This window comes from Macrobrachium nipponense, chromosome 12, assembly GCF_015104395.2.
Source record: "Macrobrachium nipponense isolate FS-2020 chromosome 12, ASM1510439v2, whole genome shotgun sequence".
In the NCBI taxonomy this organism is placed as follows: domain Eukaryota; kingdom Metazoa; phylum Arthropoda; class Malacostraca; order Decapoda; family Palaemonidae; genus Macrobrachium; species Macrobrachium nipponense.
The window spans coordinates 6,616,513-6,629,012 of NC_087205.1; the positions used below are offsets into that span (position 1 = coordinate 6,616,513).

At 39.1% G+C, this 12,500-nt stretch overlaps 1 protein-coding gene across 19 annotated transcripts in view; it reads right to left on the reverse strand.

Moving 5' to 3' along the window:
* The window catches only part of LOC135224319 (uncharacterized), a 1,756,683-nt gene that overhangs the window by 564,731 nt on the left and 1,179,452 nt on the right, over positions 1 to 12,500 (reverse strand). For 13 of the 19 annotated variants that reach the window (XM_064263193.1, XM_064263195.1, XM_064263194.1 and 10 more), the window contains one exon: positions 5,912 to 5,947. In XM_064263193.1, coding sequence (XP_064119263.1) covers positions 5,912 to 5,947 — 36 coding nt within the window. Of the gene's footprint in view, positions 1 to 5,911; positions 5,948 to 7,304; positions 10,355 to 12,500 lie in introns of all 19 variants that reach the window. The other 6 variants (XM_064263204.1, XM_064263199.1, XM_064263200.1 and 3 more) reach the window with 2 other exon arrangements.

Consider the following 12,500-nt stretch of genomic DNA (forward strand, 5'->3'; position numbering starts at 1 on the left):
TCTCTCTCTCTCTCTTCCAACGAATGTGTAAATTAAAAATCCTTGAGAAAGAGGGAACCAAACTATTTATAGCCTTGCGTCTTTCTTTTGTTTGGGTTTACATTCCATAAGAGAGAGCAAAAATGTCCTCATGCCGACCTATACTCGGGAAAAATAAAATACCCATATATGGTATTATATAGAATGGGCACTACATAAAAAAAAAAATTACAAAAATTCCGAATGTCTATTATAATGTTGCCACAAAACGAATATGGAAAAGTGTGACAATGTTACAAATGAAAGGAGCATTAATGCTGAATGCTGTTGCTCTACTTGACGAGTAACACACACTAACCCAAGGACGTTAATGCTATGAGAAACGAACATCAAGCACTACCTCAAAAATAAAGATGTCCCCACTAAACAAGCAGCACGCACTAACTCAAGAATGCGCATCAGGCATTAATTAAGGGATGCTGATCATCTAGGAGTCTCACGTACTCAAGACATCAGCAATACCAAGAATGCAATCCATTAATCACATTTCTTATGATTAAGATTCTTTATTCTTTATTTACCCAAAGACCAAACTCCCTTCATCGTTCGAAGTTACTCTAAGACCAAATAATAATCTTCGTGAAGTCTGAAGGCCCCTTGCTTCAGATCCCTTCATCTCCCGGCGCCACTGTTACTTGATCGAAATCTCTCTAACTTCAAAGGAACAATCAACGGCTGACCAATATCAACTCCCCCTACACAACAGCAGCGTTTGAAACCAAGATACTACAGGAACGTAACGGGGAGATTCAATATCTGAATTTCGTAGCTCTCGCTCTCTCCCCCATCAGATACATTCTCAGCCATGGAAGGAAAAACGTTCATTCTCATCTTCGGAACGTAAAAGGAATAAACATAGTATCCACTATATATATATATATATATATATATATCTATATATATATATATATATATATATATATATATATATATATATATAGCTTCAACACCAAAAGTGCAACATGATGCATCTAAAACCTCGCGCGAAAAATAATCGAGAATTCTCAAAGCCAACTTTTCTCTTACCCACTCCACCACGCCTCTCTCTCTCTCTCTCTCTCTCTCTCTCTCTCTCTCTCTCTCTCTCTCTCTCTCTCTGCTTTGAGCCCTATATTTACGTCGTGACTCTCTCGTGGAAGAAAAATGGTCTCTGATATTGAGAAGGGGAGATTTAGAGAAAGACTAGCAAATAACCCAAAAGAGTTCTCGCTTTTCCTGGCTTAGGATGCATTGGTCGTTGGGGAGAACAGCTTTTACTGGTTAAGGATACACGAATTTTTTTTTTTTTTACCGAATAAGGATACACGAATTTTTACTGAATATGGATACACGAATTTTTTACTGAATAAGGATACACGAATTTTTACTGAATAAGGATACACGAATTTTTACTGAATAAGGAAAAAGCTTTTACTGGTTAAGGATAAACGAATTTTTTTTTTACCGAATAAGGATACACGAATTTAATTGATTAAGGATACGCGAATCTCTACATGAATATTTGCTGATTAAGGATACACGATTTTTTTTTTTTACTGATTAAGGACACACGAATTTTTACTAATCAAGAATACACGAATTGCACTGATAGACATGGTGAATTTTTGCTAATTAAGGATACACGAATTTTACTAATGATGACACGAATTTTTACTGATTAAGGACAGGTTAAAAATACACGAATTTTTACTTTCTAAAGATACACAAAATTTTTTTTATGACTAACGACACGAATTTTTACTGGTTAAGGATACGTGAATCTGGATTACTTAAGGATACACGAATTTTTATTTACTAAGGATACAAACATCTTCACTGATAAGTACACGCAAAAGTTTAGGAGTTAGCTGTTTACTGAGTTTCGCTATTTTAAGAAACACTTACTTCGCATAAGTTAGAAATCAAACGACCTTCGAGATAGGGACCTTCCTGTGTATTTACGTTACAAAGGCTCTTCTTAATTTGTAATACAAACGCCTTTAATAATTAAAGATACAAAGGTTTTCATTCATTGACAAATAATGGTATTTAGCCTAAGTCTTTATGTGGGTTTTGTTACAAAGTTTTTATGTAAAGGATTTCACTTATATACTGCTCATAGGATATTAACGATCGAGTTTATAAAAGGTTAACTAATCCAATGTACGTAGGTTCTTTTCTAACTTCCGCGATACACTCGCTGACTTACGATAAAACTAACTTGCGCTAACGTAAAGTAGAGATTTCGCTGCTAATTCTCGATTGATTACGATACTCTGACTTTGATTAACTCCCCGATACATTTTTCTTATAAATTCACGATACTTTAATTTTTTTTAGACTTGCCAATACGGCCACCTCTCAATTTACGATACACGTTTCAAATCAACATGAACCTTATGGTAATTTGCAGCGAGAGTGGTTTTACTAATCTGCTACGCAGTCATTTGTATACAAATCATACTTTCAGTTTGCCCAACGGACACAAAAATATCCAACAACTGGAAAACATTAAATGGCAAGTCATTTTTAAAGATCTGTTTTAAAACTAAAACAAAAGCGAAAATATAAATTAAAAAAAATGAATATATTCATCCACAAAACCTACACTGCCGACGAACAAACAGAAGCTGTAAAAAAAAATGAAAAATGACGGCATTAATACAAAAAGTTATGCAACAAAAGACTCCAACTTCATCAAATAAAAGACAAAAATGGTTGATTAATCTATTGCTTTTCTGATCACACTGTCGTTCTCTTTTGCTCATTCGCAGTCGGCATCAAAGGGAACAATTTTTATTTATGTTGTTGTCGATGACTTTAGAAATTGCAACGCCCATTTTTAATATCGAGTCAGCCGACTCACTCTCCGATGAAGTTTTTTTTTTTTTTTTAATACGATGAAATGAAGATGACTTCCGTCTGTAGTTGCTATTTAAAAAAAGTGAGAGAGAGAGAGAGAGAGACTCAGACTTCTACGATGGTGGTAAAACTCTTTAAGGTACAGAAGAAAACAAAGTAAAAGTAGCCGCTTAACATCTAAATGAACCAATAAAAGCGTAAGTGAATGTCAAACTTTTTTTTCATTATTATTATTGAACTAAAGGAAAAATCTCTGCATTAAAATTCTTCAATTGATACATTAAGCCATGGCCACATATCAGCAAACTTACCCTTGATAATATAGGAAATCTAATACTCAATTCATGATACATCTACATTCTCTCTCTCTCTCTCATGCGCGTTTCTCTTTGTGTGTACATGAGGGGGCGTGCGACTGAATTTGACCTGACTAACCAAGGATAACCTCTGCATATGTCAAAACCTGAAGACGTACAATACCACCTGAGAGAGAGAGAGAGAGAGAGAGAGAGAGAGAGAGAGAGAGAGAGAGAGAGAGAGATGCCTTGAGCAATATACAATGAGCATTAGCATACGTTTAAGTTTATGTTATGTCAATTTGCAGTTTAAATACAGACTCGGATCAATAATTTCGGATTACGAATCCAACGGGAATTGTCGGCTGCTCGATAAATGCCAGTCTCTCTGTCTCTCTTTCAGGACCTGAACTATAAGCTGGACTCACAATGTTATGCCTAACTTGACCAAAAAAATTAAGCAGCTTACAAAGAACGCCAAGGTGAATTCCACGAGGATTTTGCTCCTTTATAAGAGATACTATATAGCAGATTCACATCAAGGGTGGATTTGATGTCTAGGCCCGTCCCTTACGACGCTCCTGATTGGCTGTTGATAAGCCAATCGCAGGGCTGGAAACTCATTCTCTCGAGAGAGTTCACATAGACAGGATGCATGTTCCATCTCTCCTGAGGGATACGGCTTTCAAAAGTATCCCTCAGGAGAGGTGGAACATAATTCCTGCCTATGTGAACTCTCTCGAGAGACTAGGGGTTTCCAGCCCTATGACTGGCTTATCAACAGCCAATCAGGAGCGTCGTAAGGGACTGGCCTAGACATCAGATGCGCGCTTGATGTGAATCTACTATAGTACTGCCATTGCTATCATTCCTGTTGTGACTGTCAGTAAAATAATACAGAAAATCAATGCAATGCTGCGATGGAAAAGTTAAGTATACCTTAGTTTTACCAGACCACTGAGCTGATTAACAGCTCTCCTAGGGCTGGCCCGAAGGATTAGATATTTTTACGTGGCTAGGAGCCAATTGGTCACCTAGCAACGGGACCTACAGCTTATTGTGGGATCCGAACCACACTATATCGAGAAATGAATTTCTATCACCAGAAATAAATTCCTCTGATTCCACGTTGGCCGAGCCGGGATTCGAACTTCGGACCACCGAAGTTCGAATCCCGGCTCGGCCAACGCAGAATCAGAGGAATTTATTGCTGCGTTGGAAACCTCATACCCTACGATAAGAGCGATGTAAAAATAACAAGGCGTGATCCGACCTCCAGCTTACTCCCGACGTGCTAGATTTTCGCTTCACGAATAAGTTGTAAACATTATATTCCTACTTGACGTTAATTAAAACGTGTTAGACTCTACGGTCAAATAGAGCCTTGCTTCACCTACGAAAATTAAAATTAATAAGCTACATTTCATTAGACATAATTTTTCTGTACTGGTTAACATGCACATTATTTATTTTTTTTATTTTCTTCATATATATATATATGAAAAATTAAGAAAAACTTCGAGACAATCCACGCTAAAAGATCTTACAAGACAACATGGACGAACTTAATAAGTAGGTTTTTATTAACCAAAATTATTCATCTTTACCCGAAAATTAAATTCTTAAAGAATTAAAAGAACAAGGGGGAAAATACAGCACTTAAACACCAAAGTCAATACATAATAGCACCATAATTAGTCAAACGAATAATTCCTCAACAAATTCATGATTACCTTAATAGCTATAGAAACGGACAGATTAAAAAAAAAAAAGGACGTAATATTCTTGGCACTAAACCTAGATTGCCCTAAACTGGTGATAAAGGAGACTAATTTAAAAAAAAAAGAACATTTAAGTGAAAAAAAACTACACTAAATACTTATCTGGGCATAAAATAACGCTGCGGGGGCTACCAATCCACCAACTACTCTATTCATGTCATGGGGAACTTCAGTTCTTGATGGTGGGGAGGGCATGGGAGGAGGGGATGGGCCGGAATGGGGGGGGGGGGTGTTTTGAAAGGGGCCTGGGAAAGTGATTCCAGCAATTTTAAAAATATCAAATTTTCAAAGAAATTTATCTCCCACTTTTTGAAAAAAAAAAAAATGTAGATATAGATAATGAGATGAATGGCTAGTTGAGGGAGGGGGGGGGGAAGGGGAGGGGAGGGAAGGGGGTGGTGTAAAATCAGGTTTAAAAATAAAAAAACTATCACTAATGGTGGTTCCTGCAGCATCTGGATTTTTTTTTTATTATTTTAAATCTAAGAGAACTGACGGTGCGAATTCCTGCGTTCTGTGGAGGAATAGGTGTCAAACTAGTGCTACAGAAAACCAAAGTGCAGTCTTGAACACCAGTAAAGGCTAAGTGTTTCAACCAACACCTCTCTATATAATATATATAAAGTTGCTTCTAATCCAGGTGAGTGTGAGTGTGAGAGTGAGCCGAGCACTTTTTTTTTCTTTTTTTTGGCAAGTGATGGGGTTAGTGAAGGGGGGGGGGGGGGGGAGTGTATTATCCAGCGCTGAAGGGAATAACTATAGTGGGAGACGTGTTATCGTGACTAAAAACTGGGGTGTTGTGTCGGGGAGTGGGGGGAGGGGCAAAAAACCATTTCATATGTATATGAAGGTGGGTGGTGCGGCAGTGGGCGGTAGCAGATGGGTGGTGGGTCAGTCGGCGGGCGGTGCAGGTCAGGGCATCACGCATAAACCATTGAAAATGTAAATATTTACCTTGATGGGCATGAAGGGGTCGCCGTCGCCACTCACCTAGAAGAAAAAAAAAAAATATGCCATTAATGTTGAAAACATATTCAGAGTACGAGATGCATTATTTAAATAGATTAACTGACTCCTTATTACAAAATTAGCTTTACCACTACGAAAGCTTTGTAAAACAGACCTTAAGTAATCATACACTTTAGTTAAGATCAGTCTTACAAGAGGAGTTACCAAGCAGTTGTAGATTATCTGAAAAATAAGATGGAAAAAAAGAGGGCTTAAGTAATCATATACCTGTCTTTACAGAAAAAAAAATCAGTAGCTGATTATTTGGAAAATATGACGGAAGAAGACCCCATTGTTTAACACATTTTTACGATATTATAAATAAAACTGAAGAGGGCAGTATGATTAAGTTGACAAACTACGACCAAATATTTTTAATTCAAAAAGCGCTTTGGATAAGCAAAATTCTAAAAACTATGTTATATTCTTAAATGTTGTCATGTAGCGAATGAAACCTCAGCAGAAAATGGATTAAGCTCCTTCCATATATAATAATAATAATAATAATAATAATAATAATAATAATAATAATAATAATAATAATAATAATAATAATATTGTTATTATTAATCATGTGTTTAGCAAAATGGTCAGAAACGCATTTACAGCAAAGTAATGAAATTCTCTATAGACAGCAAATATTTGAGCGAATAAAAACCTAATCATATGAATATAGTAGATAGCAAAAATGGTAAAAATACGAATTTGCCTTTTTGTAAGCTCACATGTTCTTTTAGTGGATGAAATGACTTTTACCCATATCCAGTTTGCTACCTTATGTTCCCATTATGAAGGAAGAACTCCCAATGACAACAGTCGCTTTCTAATATAACTTTATTCTTTTACACTGGTTCTGAAACTTCAGGAAAACGAGGACTTTTATCTAAATAAAATTAATGACCTGTGGAGAACTCAACGGTCTTCTTTATTGACAGCAGCACTAGACCTTATGCGAGTGTATCCTTTAAATCTACGTTTATTTTGATTGTGGTAATTCTCCAGGAAAGGGCTTCTAATAATGGAAATGTACTAGGTCCTAATGGAGCAGCATAAATGTTATATAATAAAAAAAACTTAATCTTAAATAAATATTTCTGCTCTAAATCTACAACTTACCATTGTTCAATGACTGACAGAACGAATGGCATAGCAAAAATCCAACAGCTTCAGGAACGCCACTTACCATGGTTACTTTGCTGGTACAGAAAACTATTATGATCCAATACTGTTTTAGCTAAATGGCTACATGAACATAACAACTACCATATAATAACACCAAAGTTCTCATGACAAAGAAAGAATGTCAGTTATCTAAAGTGACGTACACGAAAAACTTTACCTGTTTGCTCAAGCTGTGATGTAGAGCTGCTGCTACCTCTACGAAGGTTTGTGGAGGCAGCAGTATCACTGGCCCTTCTTCTACGGAAGGACCGAGCTTCACTTTGGATGCTGCTCCTGGGCATCCAGAGGTCCTCTTTCTTCACCAGTTTCAGAGAATCTCTTCTGAGAGAATGGAAATGGCCAGGCTGCCGGTTACACAGATCTTCTCTTGCTCGTCTGGGTGATGTCATGTACGACTTTTCTCTGTCCATGACTCCCCCCATAGGATGGGTGCCAATATCAGCCAGGGTACTTATGGATGGAGGGTCAGGTAGTGGGAAAGATGAGGAACTGGTAAAAGTAGTGAGTGGCGGAGTGGAAGGGGGCGGTGGTGTTGGTGATGAAGCAGCGGAGAATGTTGAAATTGGAAGGTATGTATGGGAGGTTGATGGAAGGGGTGGTAAAGAGGAATGGAGGACATTAGTCGTACATGTTTCTAGAGATCCAATGGGGCGTGTGGTTATAGGAGAGGGTGGAAGCATGGTAGGGGGAATTTGTCCCCCAAAAGAAATATGACTAATTGTGGGGGAGGAGGGAAGGAGCACACTGGTTGAAGGGCACAAGGGTAAGGCAACTTTTTCCAAGTCCTGTTTCTGCAATGGAATGATTGCAGACAATTGTCCATTTTCTGCATAACTAACACTTGGCAGGTCATTCTGTAAAGTGGCTATGCCTTCACTGTCTGTCACTACTAATGTCCCTTCAGGGGGTAAACATGCATCATATGATAATTGCCACTGATCCAACAACTTCCTACTTAGCATTACATATTCCCCTGAATTATGGAAAGCCACGTTTTCATAGTCTGGGTGCTTACGCAATCTTGAATGCGGTTTGTCCATAGCACCATAATCACTAACTTTGAGTGTGTTTTGTGAAGTTGAAAAACAAGTCAAAGTGCCTGAACTAAGACAAGGTGTAGAAAACTGTGAACTGTCATTCCCTGCACGCAGCCGGCTTGGAGATTGAGGCAATATCTTCTTAACTACTTGAGGTTCTCTGTGGGAAGGAGCATTAAGATTCTCAGCAGCTAGACGAGACATGGAGCCACCAAGTCGATGCTGTTTAGGTAGCTTGAGGGTTTGATCGGTGACGTCTTTTACGTATAATTCCATAGAACGTGTTCTCATGACAGAGGCCAGCTCTCCATTTAACTGGCCATGGGATATACTCAGTTTCTGTAACTGTCTCAAGTTTGGATTTACGACTTTTAATTCATTGGTTCTAGAGAAAGATATAGTAGTGGTATCTTTCGTTGGAGTAGTACTGGGAGATATTAAGTTGGCATTGCTACCAAGTTCAAAGAGGTGCCTGGTAAGAGGATGCTGAAAGAAGTTTTCACGAATGGTAGGTGTAAAAGGAAGTTTTGGTGGACTCAAGGGAGGAACACTACCAAGAGGTGAACATACATCCTCAAGAATGGGCTGGGGAAGTTCTTCTACAGGAAAACTGCTTTCTTGATCTGATGAGATACTCTCATCTACTTTACTCTTTTCTTCATCTTGACTTGATTCATCTGCTGCAGGGGAGGGAGGTGGGGGTAAGATTCGAGTGACAACACCAGGGGCACGGACCCTGGGTCTACTTGGTAGTCCCTCTCCGTCGCAGCTACAGGTACGTCCATCGTGGTCCTTCTGAACTCGAGAAATTGTAAGGGCTGCTACTCCACTAACAACTTTATGTCTGAGATGACAAAGTTTGTTTTTGACACGCTGAGCTGGTGAGGATGGAGGGGTGGCTGTATCTTCTGAACCTCCAACACAACCTACATCTCCAACATCTGTACTAATTGCATCTTCATCTTCACTCTTATCTCCTTTAGATTTTAGCTTGGCTTTGCTTTTCTTAGGTTTTGCTTTCAGAACAACATCGGGTTCAGAAATCTTTCCAGGTGAATCGGAAAGCCTGACAAAATCTCCATGATCTGTACTAATTGCTGTACTTCCTGGATAATTCAAGAGGACCGCATGTACCAATCTCCCTTTAGAGGAACGGCGCGTAGGCTGGTGTTGCTGAGGTTGAGGTTGAGACTGCTGAGGCCGCAGATTAGGAGGGCATGTGCATTCTGCCTCTCGAGAAGGAGGGGGAGTAGGCGTAGAGGGACACGTGCATCGTAAATCTCTCGCAGACCGCGCACGACGATTACTCGTTAACCTGTGCGAGGAGTCGGGCTCAGGGCAGGTACATCGGGGATGTCGAGGAGGAGGTGAAGCAGTAGCTGGGGTAGAAGGGGGAGATGGTGAAGTTCCACTCCAAGGACTAGCATCTCGACTCCCTGGAGGGCTAGGACACGTGCATCTGGGATCCCGAGACGCACGTACCCGTCGTGCCGCCAAGGCTTTCCGCGCCTGCCTCACGGCCTCTGGCGAGGGACACGTGCATCTGGGATGACGAGCACGGCCCGAAGGCGAGGACACAAAAGCTCCCTCCACCCCTTCGGGTCTCAGCCAAGAGCAGTCTGAAGACTTTCCTGAAGATGAGTAAGTGGAAGAAGAGTAATTGGAGGAGGAGTAAGATCCCGGTGGCGCGGGAGGGAGGAGCGTGGAGTAGAACTGGGGATAGTAGGTCGGGTGTGTGGCATAGAGGGTGCCCTCCTCCACACTCTGCACCCCCCCAGCCACCATGCTGGGGCCACGCCTCCTCACCACGCCTGTCCCGCCCCGCCCGACCTCCTAGTGCACCCGACGACGCACCCACGACACCGCGCACATCTACTCTTCCTACCACACAGACCCATTCCTGAGCTAAACGTCCATCGTATGAGCAGCGTCAGAGGAAAAAGTCTGAGATTTCTTTCACCATCGATCTCGATACCGTGAGAATTAAGCCTTCGCCGCTACATCCATCAGTCTCGAGTCACTTGCTGGAACGTGACCTTCTTCTAGAAGGCTTCATGAAAGTCCGCTCTTTTCAAATGGTTCAGTTTCGGTTCTTTTCAAGTGGTTCAGTTTCGATCTGGTGGTTTTCACTACGAATTGTCTTTGAATTTATTTTTTACTTTATAAACACCTGGAATAAAAAGGGTTATTGTTTAAAAGAGTTTGTCCACAACATATAATTTAAAGGAACTTTCCTGACGCATTTAAAAGATCCCAGTTTTTATAATGTTTATGCAGAAGGTGAAGAGGGAAACAAAAACGCCAAAGACAAACTAACATAACAATCGAACATGTCAAATATTCTCTTCATTTTCTTTTCTTTCGGAGATGCTACAATCGGACGTTGCCACAAAATTTCAGTAACTTCGTGAATAATAATAATAATAATAATTAATAATAATAATAATAATAATAATAATAATAATAATAGGAAAAACTCTCTATCACGAGAGTATATATAATGTTCTAAAGGGTCCACAATAATACAAAATTATACACGGACTTTTTACACTTTGTATTATTGTGGACCATTTAGAACAAAATAATAATAATAATAATAATTTTCATTTATCCTTTATAACGCATCGCCTACATTCGTAAACACAAAAGATATGGCCGCTAATAACGAAATACTCAACAAAAATAACTATCACTGATTAAACCCAGATAAATAAAAAGAGCGCTTTAATTAAGCAGACTACAAACTTCAAGAACCTCAAAGTGCCAATACAAGGAAAGTTGTAAAATTCAAATTGACAGCAAACGAGAACAAGAAATAATCAAAACAGAAGCCTTTACGCTTAGTTTTTTATTTATTTTTTTTTTTTTTAAGTTTTTAAGTCCAGGCGATGGCAGTTATAGACTTTTAAAAGGCTCTTGGCAAATGGAGCGAGTTTAAAAAACAGATTAATAAGAACTAAATATTTTTGGGAGTTTCCCCCTTTTTGATAACTAATTATAGAAATCGCATAAAAAAGGACAAAAAAATTAAAAAGAAAAAACGCTTTAAAAATATTTGGATTTAAATGCAAACGGCAATGTTAATTCCCCATGACGTTCTGTCTCGACGAAACCGGGTAATGAAGATGTTGATAATAAACGTCATCAGCAGCATCAACAAAACCAGTAATAACCTTAAACCTCCGTGGAAGCTGCCCAAACCATAACAAAAACATAACACCCTCAGCCAAGGTGATTAAAATAATGACGCTGTTGTTATTCATAGAAAGAGAGAGAGAGAGAGAGAGAGAGAGAGAGAGAGAGAGAGAGAGAGAGAGAGAGGATATAAAAACAACCACCACAACAGTCAGGTAGAAAAAAAACTAACTAACAGAGACTAATTTCTTGCTAATGGATATTTCCAGCGATGACCCAATTCCCCGAAACTCATCACTAGCCTCTAAATGGAACGGGAGGAGTGATGAGAAAAAGGCAAATCTCACACACACACACACACACGTACACATTACATACATACACACACACACATACACACACGTGTATAACTCCCAAACTTTCCCACAACTAGTCCCACAAAGTATCGCTAATATCGGAGGGGAGACATCCACATCTCATCAACATTAAGTCTTTGTCTTCTGATTAAGGGACACTGAGTCAGCATTATACCAGGGCTTACCATTCTGGAGTTAAGACATAGTTAGTCTCCTCTGTGTGTGTGTGTGTGTGTGTGTGTGAGAGTGAGAGAGAGAGAGAGAGAGAGAGAGAGAGAGAGAGAGAGAGAGAGAGAGAGAGAGTTTCAGTTTAAAATATATGGGGAGGAATTTACAACTTTACATATATTTAATTCTTGATGCCTATAGAGAGAGAGAGAGAGAGAGAGAGAGAGAGAGAGAGAGAGAGAGAGAGAGAGAGATGTTTTCAGTTTAAAATATAAATGAAGGAATTTACGACTTGATTTACATATTTAATTCTTAATGCCTAGAGAGAGAGAGAGAGAGAGAGAGAGAGAGAGAGAGAGAGAGAGAGAGAGAGAGAGAATTTCAGTTTAAAATATATGGGAAGAAATTTACGAATTGATTTATATATTTCATTCTTGATGCATATCGGTATCGTAAAGGAGAGAGAGAGAGAGAGAGAGAGAGAGAGAGAGAGAGAGAGAGAGAGAGAGAGAGAGAGAGAGAGAGAGAGAGAATTTCAGTTTAAAATATATGGGAAGGAATTTACGACTTGATTTATATATTTCATTCGTGATGCATATCGGTAAAGAGAGAGAGAGAGAGAGAAACTTCATAGAATATCAGTTATAAAGGGCATCC